The sequence below is a fragment of the Kogia breviceps genome, chromosome 9 (genome assembly GCF_026419965.1).
Source record: "Kogia breviceps isolate mKogBre1 chromosome 9, mKogBre1 haplotype 1, whole genome shotgun sequence".
Classification (NCBI taxonomy): domain Eukaryota; kingdom Metazoa; phylum Chordata; class Mammalia; order Artiodactyla; family Physeteridae; genus Kogia; species Kogia breviceps.
This window is the reverse complement of record NC_081318.1, coordinates 11,331,622-11,355,577: the sequence shown is the minus strand read 5'-3', so window position 1 is coordinate 11,355,577 and position 23,956 is coordinate 11,331,622. Positions and strand designations below refer to the sequence as shown.

The 23,956-nt window shown below is 39.5% G+C and overlaps 1 protein-coding gene across 1 annotated transcript; it reads left to right on the top strand.

The window, feature by feature from the left end:
* Positions 1-11,498: 11,498 nt before the first annotated feature.
* Positions 11,499-12,416, top strand: OR6B1 (olfactory receptor family 6 subfamily B member 1). The gene is given in 3 exon segments (XM_059073503.1): positions 11,499-11,711; positions 11,713-12,178; positions 12,181-12,416. Coding segments are annotated over 3 exon segments (915 nt in total).
* The last annotated feature ends 11,540 nt before the right edge of the window (positions 12,417-23,956 follow it).

Below are 23,956 nucleotides of genomic sequence, written 5' to 3'. Positions count from 1 at the left end.
AAGCCTGTATAGCTGAATTCTAGGATAAGATAGTGTCAGCATGTCATGGAATATAGCCGGTTTGTATCTGATGAACATCTGCAACCTATTTGGGATTATTTTTATGAAATTCGGCCCCTAAACATGCTGTATAAAGGCTCACAGACACAGTAATGCATAGAATTACTAGACGGACATTCCCCATCTTTGGAGTAGAAGTGTGCTTCCCCTTTTCATTCTCCCTGGCACACTGCCACCACAACAGGTGACCAGAACCTGGTTAGTGCAGTTATTGTGTGGTAGACGCTCTGCCATTTCCTTCCATTAGTGACCACCACATCATGATAGATTTAAAATCCAGTTTGGAAAATTGTGGATGATATCAAATGAAACATTTTGGGGGATGGCAGAGTTTGCTAGGATTTTGAGATAAATAGGGGTCAGGGTTTTGAAAGAAATGCCTTAGTTTTATTTGTTGCAATTTGTTTTTTATACTTCAGCCCTAAAAGATAAACTATGTTAAAGGCTGCTTAATTACCATCAACACATGTGGCAGACTGAATTGTTTATAACTGCCAATATTTCCATTTATCTTTTCATGAAACCCCAATGAATTTGACAGCTTTTCTCTCTGTGAGGGTACTTAAGAGTTCATCAGATTGCAGAGAAATGATTTTAGTAAACTAGAGTTTTGTCCCAGAACATGAAATATTGGTCAAATGGTTCCCAAAGGCAGCTGACAAAGTAATAGTGATCCCATCATGATAAATTTATTTAGCACACAATTATGGCACAAGCATTTAAAACAAAAGCTTTTATTTAAAATGTTACTGAAGTCTAGCAATATGTTTACTTTGGATATTAATGTCTCCCCTGGAGTACTGATATGATTGTCCTGTTTCAAGCAACTGAACATTGAATAATAATTGAAAATCTACAGATAGATTTAAAAGTAGTACTTTTTCTTTTGTGTTTCAGCAAAGAATAAATTCAAATGTGGTTCTTCTCAAAGCATGTAGCCATGAGTGAACTTCTTTTCCCTATGGAACTAATATTGTATAAAATAAGTAAGATAGTACAATAGGCAAATAGAAATTTCTCATGGCTCCCAGGAGAGGCCTGAACTGCCACTGTCAAAGTACTTTTCTCTTGGGTGTTTGCAGAGATGTAGGGCAAATTCTTGAAACCATATCAAGCCCTCAGAATCCAAGGATCTTCACAGCTTGGTGTGCCTAAGACCACTACAGCTTCCACCGGGAAGGCAATGGGTGCTCTGGCTCCGGGGTGCTGGCATGGTCATCCTGGTGCCATATCAGGCACAGATGTGGTCCTGGTGCCCAGGGCTCACCTCTTATCTAGTCCTGGCGATCAGTTTGCAAGCAGTTGGGTAATCTGTGCCCTTTCACACTTTGTAGGTTTTAGAGAGTGGTTCCTCACAGCTATTCAATACCTGAACCTTTGTTTCCTACTTCTTCCTATTTTAGAATCAGTGAAGAATTTCTTTTCACATTCTACCCCCTCAGAGGCTGCTGAGAGCCAAGGTAAGTGTCCCTTCTCAGAACATCACTTTCTAACGATACAGGCACCTCTGTTTCAGGTTCATATGGCACGGCAGTGTTTAAATCCAAAATTTTAATGCTGTTATCACGCTTCTCCCTCCTACCCACCCTCAATCTCCAGCAATCAGGGTAATAATCTCATCTTCTGAACTCTAATACAGCCATATATGCAGTGAGCAGAGAGAACACATTCCCCCTACTACTTTTGAGGGGCATCTCTTGAGGTTGGATCAGAAACAAGCACATCCGGTTCTAATCCCAACCTACAGATTCCTATTATGCCTTCTGACATCCATGTACTGCAGGCTGCTGCATCTTCCCGGCAGTTCATTTGTGATGGTGGCTACAAAAACTGCTGTTGTCTTGACAGGGAAGGAGGTTATATTTTTATCAAATTTTAATTACTTGGAATCTACTCTTGTACAGAATCCAGACAGAATTAAAAGAAAGTGTACACACAGCAGGCACAAGAACGGGCAGAAAAAGCTAAGGTGTTTGATTCTAGATCATTGGTAAAAATCTCAAATGAGGGGGTAACAAGTTTGAGTACACTGTAGTGGAGTAGCAGCTACTATGAGTGAAAAGGTCTACAAAGTTTATGGTAAGATAATACACTGACAGCACATATAGTTAATTCCTCCTATTTGTGTGCAATAATTAGTGCTTATGCACTCGTCATTTAGTTGACGAGAAAGAGGGAAGTCTTTTGTTGAGCTTCCTCTAGGAGTGCAAAGTTACTTGTATAACTTATGAGCAGGTATGTCTAAATATGTTTGTCTTTTTTTTTTTTTTTAACAAATATTGTAACTGGGGTGATTTTTCTTTTCTTTGTGTGTGTCTTTAAGAGTGTGTCTGTAAAGTATGAGGGTGTATTCCAACTAGTGTCTTAATGTCTGATTTGGCAACCCTGACGCATCCAAATCCCTCCCCCCACCACATCAAAAACCAGGGTGGAATGTGAGGATGTTATCAGCTGCTGAAAAACGTTCAGTGATTACTTATTGTCTATAATACGGGATAATTCTTAAATCCCTTAGCATTTCATATGAAGGTCTCCATAATCTGGTCCTTAACACTATGTTGTCTCTCCCTCTCTCTCTCTCTCTCCCCCACCTCCTTTCTCTCGCTCTCCTGTCCCCCCCTTTCTCTCGCTCCTTTTCTGTTCATTCATTCACTTGCCCACTCACAGAGCAGGTAAATCTTAATGAGTTACTTCCCTGAAAATGTCAGGCTATTTCCTGTCTCTGTGCCTTTGTTCACTCTGATTCATCTGCCTAAATGCCTCATCCTCTAACTTATTTGTATTTTAAGACTCAATCTAATGATTATCTCTTCTCAGATACATTTACCAGGCATTTCTGTATGTTTCTATATGTTGCTGTTTTATATGTGTGATTAAATATGTATCTGTGTCACATTTCTTAAAACTTGAGCTCATCTCTAATAGCCTGTGCCTAAAATGCAATTTCAGTACAGTTAGAGAACATTTCCTAAGGTTAGCAGAAATTTTAAATATAAAAAAGGTGTTGAGGGCAAAATCTAGTATTCCTTATCTGTACATGAGAGAGCCTAGTGGTTGAGGCTATGCTTTTGTAGTCAGACAGACCATGGCTTCACTGTAATTCTGATTTCATCACTCTCAAACTTGGAAATGTTACTTAATCAGTCTAAACTACAGTGTCCTCTGTGAAATCAGAGTAACAATACCTCACTGGTTTGTTTTGTAGATTAAATGGGATATTCAAAAAATACTTAGCAAATTTCCAAGCACCTAGCAATAATTGATAAATTATTATTAGAGAATCTTCTGGACTGATTGTTCAGGCTTCATGTTAAAACTCGTCAAAACAGAACCCTACCAAATTCGTGCCCGTTGCCATCTCTTCAACTCTGAGGAAATGTCCGTAAACATCCCAAGTTTTCCCCATCATAGTAAATGGCACACTTCCATGTAATAAGCCATATACCTGTGATTCCTCCTTGATTTCTCTCTTCTCTTACCTCCCATATTTAATCCATCAGTTACCATTAAAGATGCTTCTACAATGGATCTGCACTGTACTCACTGCCCTGAAACCACTGCTTTCAAGGTTACTGTCGCCTTCCCTGAGCACCTCCAATAGTCTCACAACCCCCACTCTTGCCTCCCTAGAATCTTTTGCAATGGCAAAGTTATCTTTCCAAGCATGAATCATACCGTGCCCCTGTTCAGCTTGAATCCTTTCACTTGCTTCTCATTGTATTTTCTTTAACATCTTTATTGGACTATAATTGCTTTACAATGGTGTGTTAGTTTCTGCTTTACAACAAAGTGAGTCAGCTATACATATACATATATCCCCATATCCCCTCCCTCTTGCGTCTCCCTCCCACCCTCCCTATCCCACCCCTCTAGGTGGTCACAAAGCACCGAGCTGATCTCCCTGTGCTATGCGGCTGCTTCCCACTAGCTATCTATTTTACATTTGTTAGTGTATATACGTCCATGCCACTCTCTCACTTCGTGCCAGCTTACCCTTCCCCCGCCCGGTGTCCTCAAGTCCATTCTCTATGTCTGCGTCTTTATTCCTGTCCTGCCCCTAGGTTCTTCAGAACCACTTTTTTTTTTTTTAAGATTCCATGTATATGGGTTAGCATACAGTATTTGTTTTTCTCTTTCTAACTTACTTCACCCTGTGTGACAGACTCTAGGTCCATCCACCTCACTACAAATAACTCAATTTCATTTCTTTTTATAGCTGAGTAATATTCCATTGTATATATAGGCCACATCTTTGTTATCCATTCATCTGTTGAGGGACACTTAGGTTGCTTCTATGTCTTGGCTGTTGTAAATAGAGCTGCAATAAACATTGTGGTATGTGACTCTTTTTGAATTATGGTTTTCTCAGGGTATATGCCCAGTAGTGGGATTGCTGGGTCATATGGTAGTTCTATTTTTAGTTTTCTAAGGAACCTCCATACTGTTCTCCATAGTGGCTGTATCAATTTACATTCCCACCAACAGTGCAAGAGGGTTCCCTTTCTCCACACCCTCTTCAGCATTTATTGTTTGTAGATTTTTTGATGATGACCATTCTGACCAGCATGAGATTATAACTCATTGTGGTTTTGATTTGCATTTCTCTAATGATTATTGTTGTTGAGCATCCTTTCATGTGTTGTTGACAATCTGTATATCTTCTTTGGAGAAATGTCTATTTAGATCTTCTGCCCATTTTTGGATTGGGTTGTCTGTTTTTGTGGTACTGAGCTGCATGAGCTGCCTGTATATTTTGGAGACTAATCCTTTGTCAGTTGCTTCATTTGCAAATATTTTCTGCCATTCTAAGGGTTGTCTTTTCACCTTGTTTATGGTTTCCTTTGCTGTGCAAAAGCTTTTAAGTTTCATTAGGTCCCCTTTGTTTATTTTTGGTTTTATTTCCATTTCTCTAGGAGATGGGTCAAAAAGGATCTTGCTGTGATGTATGTAATAGAGTGTTCTGCCTATGTTTTCCTCTAAGAGTTTTATAGTGTCTGGCCTTACATTTAGGTCTTTAATCCATTTTGAGTGTATTTTTGTGTGTGGTGTTAGGGAGTGTTCTAATTTCATTCTTTTACTTGTAGATTTCCAGTTTTCCCAGCACCACTTATTGGAGAGGCTGTCTTTTCTCCATTATATATTCTTTCCTCTTTATCAAATATAAGGTGAGCATATGTGTGTGGGTTTATCTCTGGGCTTTCTATCCTGTTCCATTGACCTATATTTCTTTTTTTGTGCTAGTACCATAATGTCTTGATTACTGTAGCTTTGTAGTATAGTCTGAATTCAGGGAGCTTGATTCCTCCAGCTCCGTTTTTCTTTCTCAAGATTGCTTTCACTATTTGGGGTCTTCTGAGTCTCCATACAAATTGTGAAATTTTTGGTTCTAGTTCTGTGAGAAATATCAGTGGTAGTTTGATAGGGATTGCATTGAATCTGAAGACTGCTTTGGGTAGTAGAGTCATTTTCACAATGTTGATTCTTCCAATCCAAGAACATGGTCTATCTCTCCATCTGTTTGTATCATCTTTAATTTCTTTCATCAGTGTCTTATAGTTTTCTGCATACAGGTCTTTTGTCTCCTTAGGTAGGTTTATTCCTAGGTATTTTATTCTTTTTGTTGCAGTGGTAAATGGGAGTGTTTCCTTAATTTCTCTCTCTGATCTTTCATTGTTAGTATATAGGAATGCAAGAGATTTCTGTGCATTAATTTTGTGTCCTGCAACTTCACCAGATTCATTGATTAGCCCTAGTAGTTTTCTGGTAGCATCTTTGGGATTCTCTATGTATAGTATCATGTTATCTGCAAACAGTGACAGCTTTACTTCTTCTTTTCAAGTTTGGATTCTTTTTATTTCCTCTTCTTCTCCGATTCCTCTGGCTAAAATTTCCAAAACTATGTTGAATAATAGTGGTGAGAGTGGGCAACCTTGTCTTATTCCTGATCTTGGAAATGGTTTCAATTTTTCACCATTGAGAACGATGTTGGCTGTGGGTTTGTCATATATGGCCTTTATTATGTTGAGGTAAGTTCCCTCTTTGCCTACTTTGTGGAGCGTTTTTATCATAAATGGGTGTTGAATTTTGTTGAAAGCTTTTTTTCCATCTGTTGAGATGATCATATGGTTTTTCTCCTTCAGTTTTTTAGTATGGTGTATCGCATTGATTGATTTGCGTAAATTGAAGAATCCTTACATTCCTGGGATATACCACACTTGATCATGGTGTATGATCCTTTTAATGTGCTGGTGGATTCTGTTTGCTAGTATTTTGTTGAGGATTTTTGCATCTGTGTTCATCAGTGATATTGGTCTGTAGTTTTCTTTCTTTGTGACATCTTTGTCTGGTTTTGGTATCAGGGTGATGGTGGCCTCATAGAATGAGTTTGGGAGTGTTCCTCCCTCTGCTATATTTTGGAAGAGTTTTAGAAGGATAGGTATTAGCTCTTTTCTAAGTGCTTGATAGAATTCTCCTGAGAAGTCATCTGGTCCTGGGCTTTTGTTTGTTGGAAGATTTTAAGTCATAGTTTCAATTTCAGGGCTTGTGATTGGTCTGTTTATATTTTCTATTTCTTCCTGGTTCAGTGTCGCGAGGTTGTCCTTTTCTAAGAATGTGTCCATTTCTTCCAGGTTGTCCATTTTATTGGCATGTAGTTGCTTGTAGTAGTCTCTCATGATCCTTTGTATTTCTGCAGTGTCAGTTGTTACTTCTCCTTTTTCATTTCTAATTCTGTTGATTTGAGTCTTCTCCCTCTTTTTCTTGATGAGTTTGGCTAATGGTTTATCAATGTTGTTTATCTTCTCAAAAGACCAGCTTTTAGTCTTACTGATCTTTGCTATTGTTTCCTTCATTTCTTTTAAATTTATTTCTGAATTGATCTTTATGATTTCTTTCCTTCTGCTAACTTTGGGGTTTTATTGTTCTTCTTTCTCTAACTTCTTTCTCTAACTTCTTTCTCCTTTTAGGTGTAAGATTAGGTTGTTTTTTTGAGATGTTTCTTGTTTCTTGTGGTAGGATTGTATTGCTATAAACTTCCCTCTTAGAACTGCTTTTGCTGCATCCCATAGGTTTTGGGTCATCGTGTTTTCATTGTCATTTGTTTCTAGGTATTTTTAAATTTCCTCTTTGATTTCTTCAGTGATCTCTTGGTTATTAGTATTGTATTGTTTATACTCCATGTGTTTGTATTGTTTACAAATATTTTCCTGTAAATGATATGTATTTTCATAGCGTTGTGCTCAGAAAAGATACTTGATACGATTTCAGTTTTCTTAAATTTACCAAGGCTTGATTTGTGACCCAAGATATGATCTATCCTGGAGAATGTTCTATGAGCACTTGAGAAGAAAATGTATTCTGTTGTGTTTGGTTGGAATGTCCTATAAATATCAAATCCATCTTGTTTAATGTATCATTTAAAGCTTGTGTTGTCTTATTTATTTTCATTTTGGATAATCTATCCATTGGTGAAAGTGGGGTATTAAAAACCCCCACCTTTATCATGTTCCTGTTAATCTCCCCTTTTATGGTTGTTATCATTTGCCTTTTATATTGAGGTGCTCCTATGTTGGGTGCATGATTATCTACAACTGTTATACATTTTTCTTGTATTGATCGCTTAATCATTATGTAGTGTCCTTCTTTGTCTCTTGTAATAGTTTTTATTTTAAAGTCTTTTTTGTCTGATATGAGAATTGCTACTCTAGCTTTCTTTTGGTTTCCATTTGCAATCAATTTCTTTTTCCTTCCCCTCACTTTCAGTCTGTATGTGTCCCTCGGTCTGAAGTAGGTCTCTTGTAGATAGCGTATATATGGGTCTTGTTTTTGTATCCATTCAGCCAGTGTGTGTCTTTTGATTGGAGCATTTAATCCATTTACATTTAAGGTAGTTATTGATATGTGTGTTCCTATTACCATTTTCTTCATTGTTTTGGGTTTGATATTGCAGGTCTTTTCCTTCTCTTGTATTTCCTGCCTTGAGAAGTTCCTTTAGCATTTGTTGTAAAGCTGGTTTGGTGGTGCTGAATTTGCTTAGCTTTTGCTTGTCTGTAAAGGTTTTAATTTCTCCATTGAATCTGAATGAGATCCTTGCTGGGTAGAGTTATCTTGGTTGTAGGTTTTTCCTTTTCATCACTTTAAATATGTCCTGACACTCCCTTCTGGTTTGCAAAGTTTCTGCTGAGAGATCAGCTGTTAACCTTATGGGGTTTCCCTTGTATGTTATTTGTTGCTTTTCCCTTGTTGCTTTTAATATTTTTTCTTGTATGTATTTTTTGATTGATTAATATGTGTCTTGGCATGTTTCTCTTTGGATTTATCCTGTATGGGACTCTCTGTGCTTCCTGGACTTGATTGACTATTTCCTTTCCCATATTAGGGACGTTTTCAACTGTAATCTCTTCAAATATTTTCTCAGTCCCTTTCTTTTTCTCTTCTTCTGGGACCCCTATAATACAAATGTTAGTGCGTTTAGTGTTGTCCCAGAAGTCTCTGAGACTGTCCTCAATTTTTTTCTTTTCTTTTTAAAAATTCTGCTCTGCAGTAGTTATTTCCACTATTTTATCTTCTAGGTCACTTATCCATTCTTCCTCCTCAGTTTTTCTGCTATTGATTCCTTCTAAAGAATTTTTAATTTCATTTATTGTGTTGTTCATCGTTGTTTGTTTGCTCTTTAGTTCTTCTAGATCCTTGTTAAACGTTTCTTGTATTTTCTCCATTCTATTTCCAAGGTTTTGGATCCTCTTTACTGTCATTATTCTGAATTCTTTTTCAGGTAGACTACCTATTTCCTCTTCATTTGTTTGGCCTGATGGGTTTTTACCTTGCTCCTTCATCTGCTGTGTATTTCTCTGTCTTCTCATTTTGCTTAACTTACTGTGTTTGGCGTCTCCTTTCTGCAGGCTGCAGGTTCATAGTTCCTGTTGTTTTTGGTCTCTGCCCCCAGTGGGTAAGCTTGGTTTCATGGGTTGTGTAGGCTTCCTGGTTGAGGGGACTTGTGCCTGTGTTCTGGTGGATGAGGCTGGAACTTGTCTTTCTGGTGGGCCGGACCATGTTCGGTCATGTGTTTTGTGGTGTCCGTAAACTTAGCATGATTTTAGGCAGCCTCTCTGCTAATGGGTGGGTTTACATTCCTGTCTTGCTAGTTGTTTGGTGTAGGGTGCCCTGTACTGTAGCTTGCTGGTCGTTGAGTGGAGCTGGGTCTTAGTGCTGAGTTGGAGATCTCTGAGGGAGCTTTCGCTGTTTGATATTACGTGGGGCTGGGCCGTCCCTGGTGGACCAATGTCCTGAACATGGCTCTCCCACCTCACAGGCTCAGGACTGACACCTGGCTGGAGCACAAAGACTCTGTCAGCCCCCCGGCTCAGAAGAAAAGTGAGCAAAAAAAGAAAGAATGAAAAAAGAAATAAAATAAAATTACTTTAAAAAAAGTATTATTAAAAATAAAAAAGTAATTTTAAAAAAAGGAGACAGCAACCAAACCAAAAACAAATCTACCAATGATAACAAGCACTAAAAACTATACTAAAAATATATAAAAAAAAAAACTGACAAACAGAACCCAGGACAAATGGTAAAAGCAAAGCTGTAGAGGCAAAATCACACAAAGGAGCATACACATACACACTCACAAAAGGAGAAAAAGAAAAATATGTATATATATGCTAGAAAAGGAAGAGAGCTACAAAATCAGTAAACAAATATACCAATGGTAATGAGGATAATAAACTCTAAATACTAAACTAAGATAGACATAAAACCAGAAACAATTTCGATGCAGAAAGCAAACCCCAAGTCTGCAGTTGATCCCAAAGTCCACCACCTCAACTTTGGGATGATTTGTTGTGTTATTTGATGATTTGTATCTGGAATACAGGTATTCCACAGATGCAGGGTACATCAATTTGATTATGGATTTAATCCGCTACTCCTGTGGCTGCTGGGAGAGATTTCCCTTTCTCTCCTTTGTTCTCACAGCTCCCAGGTTTCAGCTTTGGATTGGGCCCCGCCTCTGCGTGTAGGTCGCCTGAGGGCATCTGTTCCCGCCCAGACACTACGGGGTAAAAGGAGCAGCTGATTCAGGGGCTGTGGCTCACTCAGACTTGGGGTGGGGGGAGGGAGGGGTACAGAATGCAGGATGAACCTGCAGCGGTAGAGGCCGGCATGCTGTTGCAACAGCCTGAGGCATGACTTGTGTTCTCCTGGGGAAGTTGTCCCTGGATCATGGGACCCTGGCAGTGGCGGGCTGCACAGGCTGCTGGGAGGAGAGGTGTGGGGAGTGACCTGTGCTCTCACACAGGCTTCTTGGTGGCGGCAGCAGCAGCCTTAGCGTCTCATGCCCGTCTCTGGTGTCCGCGCTGATAGCCACGGCTTGCGCCCATCTCTGGAGCTCGTTTAGGCAGTGTTCTGAATCCCCTCTCCTTGTGCACCCCGAAACAATGGTCTCTTGCCTCTTAGGCAGTTCCAGACATTTTCCCGGACTCCCTCCTGGCTAGCTGTGGCGCACTAGGCTGTGTTCACACAGCCAATCCCAGAGACTCTCACCTCCATCCCCAAGGACTTAAATCTCGCCAAGAGGAAGCTCAGGTATGCTCACCATTCTGCTTGGCCCATAGCAGTTACTCTCCTCACTACTATCAGTCCCTCCCTGCCTTTCAATGTCCTAATATGGGGTAAGAGCCCTTTCACACTTACTGTCATTTAGAGTTTATATAAAATTTTATTTACATTATTTCATTTGGGTTTGGATCCACATTGACATAAGCTAGATAAATGTTAATACTCACATTTGCAGAAGAGGAAATTGGGTTTCAGAGAGGATAGGATTTCAAGGTTCTGAGTTCCAGGTTTTTAATATTGAAAAGCCTAACTCTCCTCATCACACCTTCTCATGCACCTCACAGAATATGACAGGTTTCACTCTGTCTCCATGGATTGTAGAGGGAAAAAAATGTTGGTATGTGAGGGATAAATGAATTGTAAAGGTAGAATTTCCAGAGCTCTGGATGGATGAAAGGCCAAGAAACCCAGGTGTATCCTTTAGAATTGGCAGTGGTAACATGGAACATGGTGGTTTGATACTGTTTCATTTGGGTGTGGTTGTGAAGGGCAGTGTAGGATATTAGATAGAGCATGTTGTTTAGACTTGGACTTGAGTGTGATTCCTGCCCTGCTGCCAGTGGGAATGTGGTTAAGTAACTTAATACCTTTCCAAAGCTCAGTTTCTTCATTACTAAGATGGGTATAATAACATGTATGAAGAGGCTGTGTGAGAATCAAATTACATTATGTGCATAATGTACCCAGTGTATGGTCTAGCCTATAATATACTATTAAAACATGATGTCTGTTACTGTTATTACTAGTCAGAGAAGGCAAAAGATGGAAGTCTGACCAAGTGATTTTCTTCCCCCAGGAGAGTTAAGCCCTGTGTCTCCAATATGGAAGTGGAGAACCAGACACGGGTCACCGGGTTGATTCTGGTGGGGTTTCCTGGGAACGGGGGTGTGCATGCAACAGTGTTCCTCCTGTTCCTCGTGGCCCGTATTCTGACAGTGGCTGAAAATGTGATCATCATCCTGTTGGTGCAGCAGAACCGGCCACTGCACAAGCCTATGTACTTCTTCTTGGAGACCTGCTACATCTCTGTGACTGACTGTAGCCAAGTTGCTGTTTAGTTTTTGGTCCGTGAGCAGCAGCATCTCCTTCACGCACTGTCTGACACAACTTTACTTCTTCATTGCGCTCGTGTGCACAGAGTGTGTGCTCCTGGCCGCCGTGGCCTGTGACCGTTATGTGGCCATCTGCCGCCCACTGCGCTACCCCACCATTGTGAGCCATGGGCTCTGCTTCCTCCTGCCTCTTGCTTCCTGCACCAGTGGCTTTGGCGTCTCCTTGGCTAAGATCTGCTTCATCTCTTGCCTCAGCTTTTGTGGCCCCAATGTCATCAATCATCTCTTCTGGGATATCTCTCCAGTACTTAACCTCTCCTGCACAGACATGGCCACAGCTGAATTGGTGGACTTTGTCCTGGCACTGGTCTTCTTCTCCCCCGTCTCTCTCACTGTCCTGTCCTGTGGAGGCATTCTGGCCACCATCCTACACATGCCCACAGGAAAGCAGAGGCGTTTTCTACCTGTGCCTCCCACCTCGTGGTGGTCACCGTCTTCTATTCAGCTACTATTTTCATGTATGTCTGGCCCCGAGCCATCCATGTCTTCAACATGAACAAAGTTATTTCCATCTTCTATGCCATTGTTACCCCTGCTCTTAACCCTTTCATTTATCGTTTACGGAACCGAGAGGTCAGAGAGGCTCTGAAGAAACTGGCTTACTGCCAGGCCATCCGATCTGGCTAGTCTGTTACAACTGATTAGAAAGAAGTAATTGATTTGGTGCCTGCTCTTCCGTCCTCCATCCTTTCTCCTTTAATGCCCCACCTGGATATTACTCACGTTAATGTGACCTCACCACATCCACATTAACCACGGGCTCTTGGCCGTGTCCTGAGGTCTGCATCAGTCTGTGCTCTAAGGGCATACCCCTTGAATAGAGACCTCTCTTTGGCTCTGATCCAAAATGGGGTTTCTAAGACTGTGAGTAAATTCCTGAGTTAAGTGGGAGAGAGAGATGGCAGCATATGAATTAGCTGTTTTATCTAGCAAGCATTAAACACTCGGGGGAAACAGATTTGGTGACAGCTTCCTGACTTCTCAGTTTCCTGACTGAGACAGAGGTAGCAGCTGCTTTAACAGTCCATTCTGGATATTATGCCAGGAGTCGATCTTGGTGGCAGAGACTAGAGACTGTTCCTCTGCGCCTTTCAGCACATTTTGTAAGCACCCATTTCCCTGTATTAAGTACCTTTCTGCTTCAAACAGCTGGAGTGCTTTCGGTTATCCGTAAGTGAACTGTACCTTTTTCAATGAAATTTTGTCTTCTTATATAACTTATTCAGTTGTTTTGTGTTGAATTTCATATTTCCCTCCTAGATGTCACAGTATGTTTATTTGTATCCTCTAGTGGATGAGCACATAATAGCTGATAAATAAATATCACCTCATATATTATTTGCTAAAGGAAGCTTGGCCTCACAGTCCTCTTTTCTTCTGATCTAAGTGTTCCCTCATTCCTCTTCAGTTTTCTTTTCCTTCCTCTGGGCTCACTCCCTCACCTCACATTACAAATAACTAGCCCAGTCTTAGGAATTGACAGATTTTCGTCCTATACCACAGTGTCTCTCAACTCTCCTACTTGTTTATCTGACACCCTATCCATGTGCGCCTTACCTTTTTGATAAGATGAGCCCACACACCTGCAGAAGGGCACACGGATATGCCCACTCTTGATTCATAGTTGTGACAAGGGCAAAGGGAGCTATACTTTAAGTTGTATTCAATGTAACGTGCTGATGTCAGTAGGAATTTTAAGTCTTCCATTAGAGCAGTTTAAAATAGAATGGCTTTTATAATTTGCATCCTCTTTCACAAACAATACTTTCAAGAATATTTTCTCTTTCTTTTGAAGTAAGAGCCATTAGGTGGGCTCTTTGCTGCATTTTACAAACTTCCAGAACAGAAGGAAGTAAATAATGAATAATCACGGACAGTGGGGAACAGAGGTCAAAACCCAGATCTGCGAACTCTAAGCCCTAGGTCCTTTCTTAGCTCATGGGATCTCCCCAGAGAGAAAACATGCTTCTTTAGCAAGCCTAGTGTGGAGGCCAGTTGTGCAGGGATGTGGTTGGAATCATCAATTACTATATCTAGAGAACTGTTAATAAAATAAAAATGGACACATGTGAAGTATACGCCGCAGGAAAGAAAGAAACAAAGGTAGAATGCAAACCTCTTTAGAGAATAAAGGTACAAAAGGAAATGATTCTCATAATGGAAATGAGCTAATGTTTGCTCCTGGAACATATTTTGGTCCCTCCATACATAAAGAAGTGGTTATAAATGTATTTCCATTTAAAACCCAAACATATAAAGATAAGTGATTATTTTTGAGATAATTCAGATGAATCAGAACATTGCAGTCATATAGGGCTATGAAATGTGTACACGGGGAAGCAGGCAAAGACATCTTTAGCAGGAATCGGTAAATGAGGGGTGTAAACAACCACCTGGTTGCTGACCATCTGAGTTTTAGTCCCAGATATATTTTTGTCATGTGAGCTGGAACAAACCATCTAAACGCTCTGAAACAGACTCCTCACGTGTAAAACAGGAATAATAATGCTTACTCTGCTTCCTTTACACAGTGGTCTTGAAGATCACTTGGCATGATACAAAAGATCTTGATTGTTAAAAACGTTGACCAGTGTGAGACCTAAGCAAGCTGGAGGCTGGTTAGGGTTTATGCAAGGAAACTGGTGGAGAAGATTGTGCCCTTGACCTGTCTGAAACTGTCCACGCTGCCTGAGCTTCATGTATATAAGCTGGGAGACTCCTGGTAGAAGGGGATGCTTGTTTCTTTATTATTTTCAGAAGTATCTGAATGAGGGAGAGCGTGGAAGTAGAATTTCTTCATAAATTCTGTTGTGTTTCAAAGAGCAGATGGGGGGCTTCCCTGGTGGCGCAGTGGTTGAGGGTCCGACTGCCGATGCAGGGGACACGGGTTCGTGCCCCGGGCCGGGAAGATCCCACATGCCGCGGAGCGGCTGGGCCCGTGAGCCATGGCCGCTGAGCCTGCGCGTCCGGAGCGCCTGTGCCCCGCAACGGGAGAGGCCGCAACAGTGAGAGGCCCGCATACCGCAAAAAAAAAAAAGAACAAATGGGAATCAGCAAAATGTAGCCTTGACCTCTTTGTGAGAAGAATATCTAAATGCATGGCCTCCAAAAAGTAGACAGTACAGATCAGACCAATATGGGAATGAGCCTCAGCAGAGAGAAGATGTTTAATAGCGGTGTAAGGGATAAATGCACACAGAAGAGAGCTATTTGTACGGTGAGACGCATAAAGCAAGTGATAAGTTTTTTTTTTTTTTTTTTTTTTGCGGTACGCGGACCTCTCACTGTTGTGGCCTCTCCCGTTGCGGAGCACAGGCTCCGGACGCGCAGGCTCAGCGGCCATGGCTCACGGGCCCAGCCGCTCCGCGGCACGTGGGATCCTCCCGGACCGGGGCACGAACCCGTGTCCCCTGCATCGGCAGGCGGACTCTCAATCACTGCGCCACCAGGGAAGCCCAAGTGATAAGTTTTGAGCCAGCCTGCATGCGTTTAGGTAACCATAATATAAACTCTGGTAGTCAGTTTTAGCAGTTTACCCTGAGACTAATCCCTCAGGATTTAGTTACAATCAACCAAGCTTATAAGAAGCTTCATCAAATAAAAAAATATTACTTATACATGCAGTATAATTTTAAAAGGACTATATTAATTAGCTCATTCAAATAGTATTTATTGAGTATCTACTATGTACTAGGCACAAGTGATAGGGATATAACAGTAACAAAACACAAAAACTTGTCACCCTCGTAGGTAGGAGCAGATAGACAATATATTTGTACATTTATAATACATATATACATACATACATAATGTAGTGGATTGAATGGTGGTTCCCAAAATATATGTCCACATCCTCAACTTGGAACTTGTGATTGGGAACTTATTTGGAAAAAAGCGTCTTTGAAATGTAATTAAATTAAAGATCTCCAAATAAGATCATCCGGGATTATCTGGGTGGACCCTAAATCCAAGGACATGTTCCTTGAGGAGAGAGAAGGGGGAAAAGACTGAGGGAAAGGCCATGTGAAGATAGTTGGAGGCAGAGACTGGAGTTATGATGCCATAAACCAAGGAAGGCTTGGAGCCGCCAATAACTGGAAAAGGCAGCGAAAGATTCTGCCCTAGAACTTTCAAAGGAGGCACCAGATTTTGGACCTCTGACTGCCATCATTGTAAGAAAATAAACCTGTGGTGTTAAGCTATCAAGTTTGTTGTAATAAATCAGTTAAGTTTTTAATTAATTAACAAATTAGTTAATACTGTACCAACAGTAGCCCTAGGAAACAAATACGTATACCAGTTCAGGTGGCAGTAGTGCTATGGGGAAAACAGTGTATGGAAGGGTACTGGAAAGTGCTGGTGGAGATTTGAAATTTTACTTTATTGTTTTGTTTCATATGGTAGAAGGATATTTATTGTCATGGGGAAAATTTCATGTAATACATTAAGTAAAAATGGTGGGCCATGGAACTTTGATCTATTTTATACATATTAGTTTAGTGTATATATGTTAGTGTATATATGTCAATCCCAATCTCCCAGTTCATCCCACCACCAGCCCCCCACCAAGATTTGAAATTTTATTCATTTATTTTTGGCTGTGTTGGGTCTTTGTTGTGGTGCACAGGCTTCTCAGTGTGGTGGCCTCTCCCGTTGCGGAGCATGGGCTCCAGGCGTGCGGGCTTCAGTAGTTGTGGGTCATGGGCTCTAGAGCACAGGCTCAGTAGTTGTGGCGCGTAGGCCTAGCCTCTGCGGCATGTGGGATCCTCCCGGACCAGGGCTCGAACCCATGTCCCCTGAATTGGCAAGCGGACTCTTAACCACTGCACCACCAGGGAAGCCCAAGAGTTCAAATTTTAAATACGAGGTTCCAGAAAATCCTCACTGAAGAAGTGACATCTGAGCAAATATGCGAAGAAGCTGAAGGAGCAAGACATGTGATTAACTGGGCAAAGATCATTCCACACAGAAGAAATTGGGATTTTTGTTATCAAGACAAGGGAGGAATTTGAGTTTGGCTGCTGCTCAGAACTGCAAATGCCCACTACATTACTCCATTTTGCTTGCCTAGAACCCCCATATGCCTTATTTCCTAAGATAAGCTTTCTAAGATGCTCAGCTTACCAAAAAAATCCTCCCCCGTCACTCCCCTCTACTGCTAAATGGAGTCAACCCAATTCTCATGGGTGCTACATTGAGCTCCAGGTCCAAGACGACAAGCCAATAAGCAATCCTCTCTGTATAGGAAGAATAGAGCTCTTGTTCTATTTTTTAAAAATGTTTGCAAACTTGGAAAAAAGGCAGAACGACAATTTCTTTACTTTTTGATATTATGCCAAATCCTTTTTTAATAAGCCCGTTTGATACTAATGGAGCTTTCTTGGGGAATGTTGCCGTATATTTGACCAACAATTTACAACAGACAAAGGTGCAGAATTGAAAGCCCTATATAGTTATCGGTTAACCTGCAGACATTGACAAGATGTTATAATTCTGCAGCCTCTTTAGAAAAGTTGAACCAAAGTTGATTTGGTTTATTGGGCTGTGAAAAGTTCACCAGGCTTATATCTAACTCAGTAATCTTATGTTGGTATTCCTTTCCTGGCTGACTATGTAAAGTTCTGTTCCTTAATGCTGTTGGGACAATTTATTTTGTCTTCCTGCTTCTCACTAACAGGTTAAATGAATGTTGGCACATGTTCATTATTTATTTGTTGGAGGCTAGATGTGGGGCAGTGGGGCGAGGCAGGGCAAGTGGTCAATAAGCAACATGATAATAGCATGTGGCTAGGAAATGCTTTGTTTTATTTGTTTATTGAAGTGGAGTTGATTTACAATGTTGTGTTAGTTTCAGGTGTACAGAAAAGTGATTCAGTTATACATACATATATATCTTTTTTTTCAGATTATTTTCCATTATAGGTTATTATAAAACATTGAGTATAGTTCCCTGTGCTATACAGTAGGTCCTTGTTGGTTATCTATTTTATGCATAATAGTGCATATGTGTTAATCCCAAACTCCTAATTTATTTCTCACCCTTCCTTTCCCCTTTGGTAACCATAAGTTTGTTTTCTATGTCTGTGGGTCTGTTCTGTTTTGCATATAAGTTCATTTGTATCTTTTTTTTAGATTCCACATATAAGCAGCATCATATGATATTTGCCTTTCTCTGTCTGACTTACTTCACTTCGTATGATAATCTCTAGGTCCATCCATGTTGCTGCAAATGGCATTACTTCATTCTTTCTTATGGCTGAGTAATATTCCATCGTGTATATATACCACATCTTCTTTACCCATTCATCTGTTGATAGACATTTAGATTGTTTCCATGTCTTGGCTGTTGTAAATAGTGCTGCAGTGAGCACTGGGGCGCATGTATCTTTTTGAACTATGGTTTTCTCCAGGTATATGCCCATGAGTGGAATTGCTGGATTGTATGGTAGCTCTATTTTTAGTTTTTAAAGAAATCTCCATACTGTTCTCCATAGTGGCTGCACCAATTTACATTCCCACTAACAGTGTAGGAGGGTTCCTTTTTCTCCACACCCTCTCCAGTATTTATTATTTGTAGACTTTTTGATGATGGAATACTTTAGTAACAGTGGTTTAGGAAGGCCTATGAGGAAGTAACATTTTACACAAAGCCTGAATGATGAGAAGTAGCCAGTCATGACAAATAAAGTGCAGTGACTGAAAAGCACAGGTTTTGGGGCCACACTACCTACTTTGAAACTAGTTCCTGCTGTGTAAACTTGGGCAAGTTTAATCTTTCTGTGCCTCGGTTTCCTCATTTGTAAAATGAGGCTAATAACTGTACCTACTCCATTGCATTGGTTTGAAGATAAGTGAATACAGGTAAAGTAATTAGTTTAGTGTTCAGCACAGAGTAAGTGTTCAATAAAGGATTATTTTTATTTCTGTTTGGGACAAAGTTTTATAGGCAAAACACATACTGAGTTTAGCCACTTGTAGTGAGAATTAGAGTGGCGTGTTACGTGGAGAAGGCTAATAATGCTGGGAGTAAAGTAAAACTTGTAGTATAATAATTCCAATTTAGACATTTATACTAAGGAAATGCATACATGTGGGAATAGTTAAGGAGATGCTCGTTGCAATGTTGTTCATAATAGAAAAAAATGAATAAAGAAAACCCCAGCATGTTAAAAAATATAGTTGGATAGAGAAAAATGTCCTTGTGATGGAACGTATTGTAGCTAAAAAAAAATGACATGGAAAGTGGCTCGTAGTATACTATTGGGTAAAAAATAGTTTGCAAATAAGCAATTACAAAAATGATGTACAGTATGATCTCATAAAATACATGAATATATGGCATATGTATACTTTTATGAAAAGAGATAAAAGGAGGAAGCATTAATAATTTTCAGGCTGCAGAGATGAGAGTAGATGGGTCAAATATTAATCAAATGAAGGTTTAATAGCCCAATATAGTTTGAGAGAACTAGGCAGCTATTTCTTTAACCTGCTTCCTACATTCTGTACTAGTGATATTACACCAGAATAACAAGTAAATAACAATGAATGGCAAACTATGATTTTCCTTTTTCCCTTTTGTTTATTGACGGATTCTTCTGAGGCCCAGAAGCCTCTGTGGACTGGGCTGGTTATGACCCCATAAGTGTATACATAGGGTAAACAATTTATATTGAAATATGAAATTTAGGTAAATTAATGTTTCTAATGTATAACAGAGTATGCACAAAGGCTGTGGTTTATTTGATATTTAAAAAATCTAAAGCATCAAATAGCGAGGCAAAGCTTCTGGATCAGAACAACTTCATCAGTCTTGCCTTTTGCTGTGAAGGTTGTCATGGGAACGGTAGGGCTCAGAACTGAGAGCATACTAAAGCAGTTATTATAACTCTACATAAAACATATTTGACATTTGGAGCGTTTCTCTTTTGATTCATGATTAGTCTGAGACACTGAAGTGTCCCCATGGTGGGCTGAGGCCATGTGGACAATAATAATCTAAAAAGAAAGAAATCTAGAGATATAGATACAAAATAGAAGAAGTGTTTGTCTAGGAGTGGATGCACTGCAAGATTTTTGTGTCTCGTCCTCCTTCTCCTTTTTTTTACTTACCTCATATTTTCTACTGTTTTTCTGCTTAATAAATGCTGCATTGCCTGTTTCCAAGATAAAAGAATTCCCCCCTAAATGAAAATGCTACTGTGCTCCTGTCACACTCCTCTTTAAAACACTTCATTGTTTCTCTTCACCACCTACGAAGCCAGCCGAGGTCCTTAGCTGGGTCGTAAAACTCTCAGCTGTGTTCCTGCCCATGCTTCCCACCTCGGCATCTACTTCTCCAGCATCAGTGTCAGATATTCCCACCTAACACTTTTGGTCTCAAACTTCTTGTAGTTTATAAACACAACATGCTGTTTTAGGCATCCCTGTCTTGTTCAGTCTATTTCCTGAGCTTAAGACATCCTGCCATCTCCAGTTATGTGATTGGGTTGTTTTTGTTTTTTTCATTCTTTTAACTCAATTTAGGTATCACCTCTTTCAGGAACCTTACCTCCCCTTTCTGTCTGAGGCACAATCAGCTGTCCTGCGTTCTCTTTCCTGATATCAAAGGAACAGGAACTTGTCTTACTCACCTTTTTCTCCCTAGAGCCTAACACGGCCCCTGGCATATAGTTGATGCCCGATTAACAGTGTTAATCTAACCTGAACTGAATTAAGGGAGAGTTTGTGCTTCTGAGTAAAAGGAAAGGAACTGAGACGTTTATACAGGGTATTTCTCTAATACTACTCTGAATGTCTTGAAAAGTTTCCTCATGAGAAGAATCCTAAAGATGTACACAATTCTGTAGGTATTACTAACAGACCCAAGAAAGACCTGGCTATGAGTATTTGCTTTAGATGATGCTGCAATCATAATGCTTACTCAACAAATCTAGTCGCTTTTAAAATCATCAGCGAACATGTAGCATGCTACAAAAACAGAAGTGGGGAGCTGTTGCTGTCGCTGAGCAGAAAAAAATACTGGATTTGTGGAGAGAGAAGCTGTAGTGTCAGCTTCTAAAACTCAGGATGTTCAAATTAATCATTTTAATATCTTCGTAACTCTTAAAAATAAAACTGACTCATTTTCTCCAATTATTACCCAGCTATTATCTTTGTTCTCATTTTCCTTGCTCTCCACTTCAGTCCGTCCCTTACTATGTTCCTTGATGGCCTATACCCCTCATCACTGTTGCCATCATTCATCTCTAAGCCATCGAAATCTCTCACAAGAATGTACTGTCATATCCCTTCAACCAGTAGCCCTATTTCCTTTCTCTTATTCTCATCAAATAACCACACCACCAGCAGATGTATCTTTTCTAAAAATTGCTTTATTGAGGTATAATTGACATGTAAAAGCTGTGTGTATTTAATATACTCAACTTGATGAGTCTGGAGATGTGTACACCCATAAGTATATCACCACCATCAAGGCCATGACATAATAACCATCACCTCCCAAAGTTTCCTCCCACCCCCTTTTTGTTGTTATTATTAATTATTGTTATTTTTTTAGTAAGAGCACTTAGTATAGATCTATCCTATTAGAAGAATTTTAAGTATACAATACCGTATTGTTAGCTCTAAGCACTCTGTTCTGTAGTAGATCTTCAGAACTTATTTTTCTTGCATAACTGAAACTTTGTACACTTTGATCATCCCCCTTGCCCCTCCCATCAGCCCTGTCAGACACCATTATACTCTCTGCTTCTATGAATTTGGCTATTTTAGATTCCATGTATCAGTGAGATCATGTAGTCTTTTTGTGAGCAGATATAACTTTTTAAAAACTGAAGTATAGTTGGCTCACTATACTAGTTTTAGGTGTAAAACATAGTGGTTCAGTATTTTTATAGAATATACTCCATTTAAAGTTATTACAACATAGTGGTTATATTTCCCTGTGCTGTAGAATAATATATCCTTGTTGCTTATTTATTTTATACATAGTAGTTTGTATCTCTTAATCCCATTCCCCTATCTTGCCCCTCCCCCCCTTCCCTCTCCACAGTGGTAACCACTAGTTTGTTCTCTATATCTGTGAGTCTGTCTTAATTGTGTTATGCACATTCATTTGTTTTATTTTTTAGATTCTACATATAAGTGAAAACACAGTGTATTTGTCTTTCTCTGTCTGACTTATTTCACTAAGCATAATACTCTGTAGGTTTATCCACGTTGTTGCAAATGGCAGAATTTCATTCTTTTTGTGTGTGGTTGAGTACTACTCCATTGTATATATGTACCACATCTTCTTTATCCATTCATCTTTTGATGGACACTGACATTGCTTCCGTATCTTGGCTATTGTAAATAATGCTGCTATGATCATTTGGGTGCATGTACCTTTTTGAATTAGTTTTCATTTTCTTCTGGTCATATGGTTGTTCTATTTTTAGTTTTCTGAGGAAGCTCCATACTGTTTTGCATAGTGGCTGCACCAATTTACAATCCCACCAATGGTATACAACAAGGATTCCTTTTTCTCCACATATTTGCCAATACTTTTTATTTGTTTTCTGTTTGATCATGGCCATTTTGACGGGTATGAGGTGATATCTGTTGTTTTGATTTGCATTTCTCTGATGATTAGCAATGTTAAGTATCTTTTCATGTGCCTGTTGGCCATTTTTTATATCTTCTTTGGAAAAATGTCTGTTCAGTCTTCTGCCTGATTTTTAATTGGGTTTTTGGTTTTTTTTGATACCAAGTTATGTGAGCTGTTTTTATATTTTGGATATTAACCCCTTATTGGTCATATCATTTGCAAATATTTTCTCCCATCAGTAGATGCATTATTATTTTGTCATTGGTTTCCATGGCTGTGCAAAAGCTTTTAAATTTAATGAGGTCTCATTTCCTTATTTTTGCTTTTATTTCTTTTGGATTAGGAGGCAGATCTACAAAAAATATTGCTGTGATTTATGTCAAAGAGTGTTCTGCCTATGTTCTCTTCTAGGAGTTTTATGGTTTCAGGTCTTACATTTAGAACTTTAATCCAATTTGAGTTTATTTTTGTATGTGGAATGAGGAAATATTCAAATCTTATTCTTTTACATGTAGCTCTCCAGTTTTCCTAGTACCACTTATTGAAGACTGTCTTTTCTCCATATATTCTTGCCTCCTTTTTTGTAGATTAATTGACCATTACTCTGTCGGTTTATTTCTGGGCTCTCGATTCTGTTTCATTGATTTATGTGCCAGTACCATGATGTTTTGGTTACCATAGCTTTAGAATATAGTCTATTTTCTTAAATTTGTTGAGATGTATTTTGTGCCCTAACATGTGATCTATCTTGGAGAAAGTTCTATGTGCACCTGAAAAGAATGTGTATTCTGCCGTTTCTGAGTGGAATGGCCTGTAGATATCTATTAAGTCCAACTGGTCTATTGTATCATTTAAGACCACTGTTTCCTCTTTACTTTTCTGTTTGGATGATCTGTCTGTTGATGTTGGTGGGGTGTTAAAGTCTCCTACTATTATTGTATTTTTGTCAATTTCTCCCTTTATATCTGTTAATATTTGCTTTAGATATTTAGCTGCCCCTGTATTGGGTGCATATATGTTAACAAGTGTAATATCCTCCTGTAGTGGTCCCTTTATCATTATATGATGCCCTTCTTTGTCTTTTGTTATAGTCTTTGTTTTAATGTCTGTTTTGTCCGATGTGAGTATTGCTACCCCTGCTCTCTTGAATGAAATACCTTTTTCATCCCCTCACATTCAGTCAGAAAGTCATAACTTTTAAACATATCTCTGATCATGAAACTCTGTGTGGAAAAGTCTTCAATTTTATCTCATTGTCTATGAATAAAGTCCAAAGACCTTCGCTTTATGTTCAATATCCCCTACTATCTGCTTTAACAAGCTTTTGTTTTTTATGTGACACAACAAATTGAGCCCATAACCCCCAAATAAAATGCCCCATTCCCTATGAAGACCAGTGCTGATTTCTAACCTGAAAGTAATATCTGCAGCCTCTGAATAAACTCATTTTCAATTTCTATTTTGTTTTTAAAAATTGTATATATTTCATTTTCTTTATAAGAGCATCCACGCATGATTTACCTTTGTGTAGTCTCAAACAATGATCATATTGTTGTGTTCAGAGTAGGAACTCAGT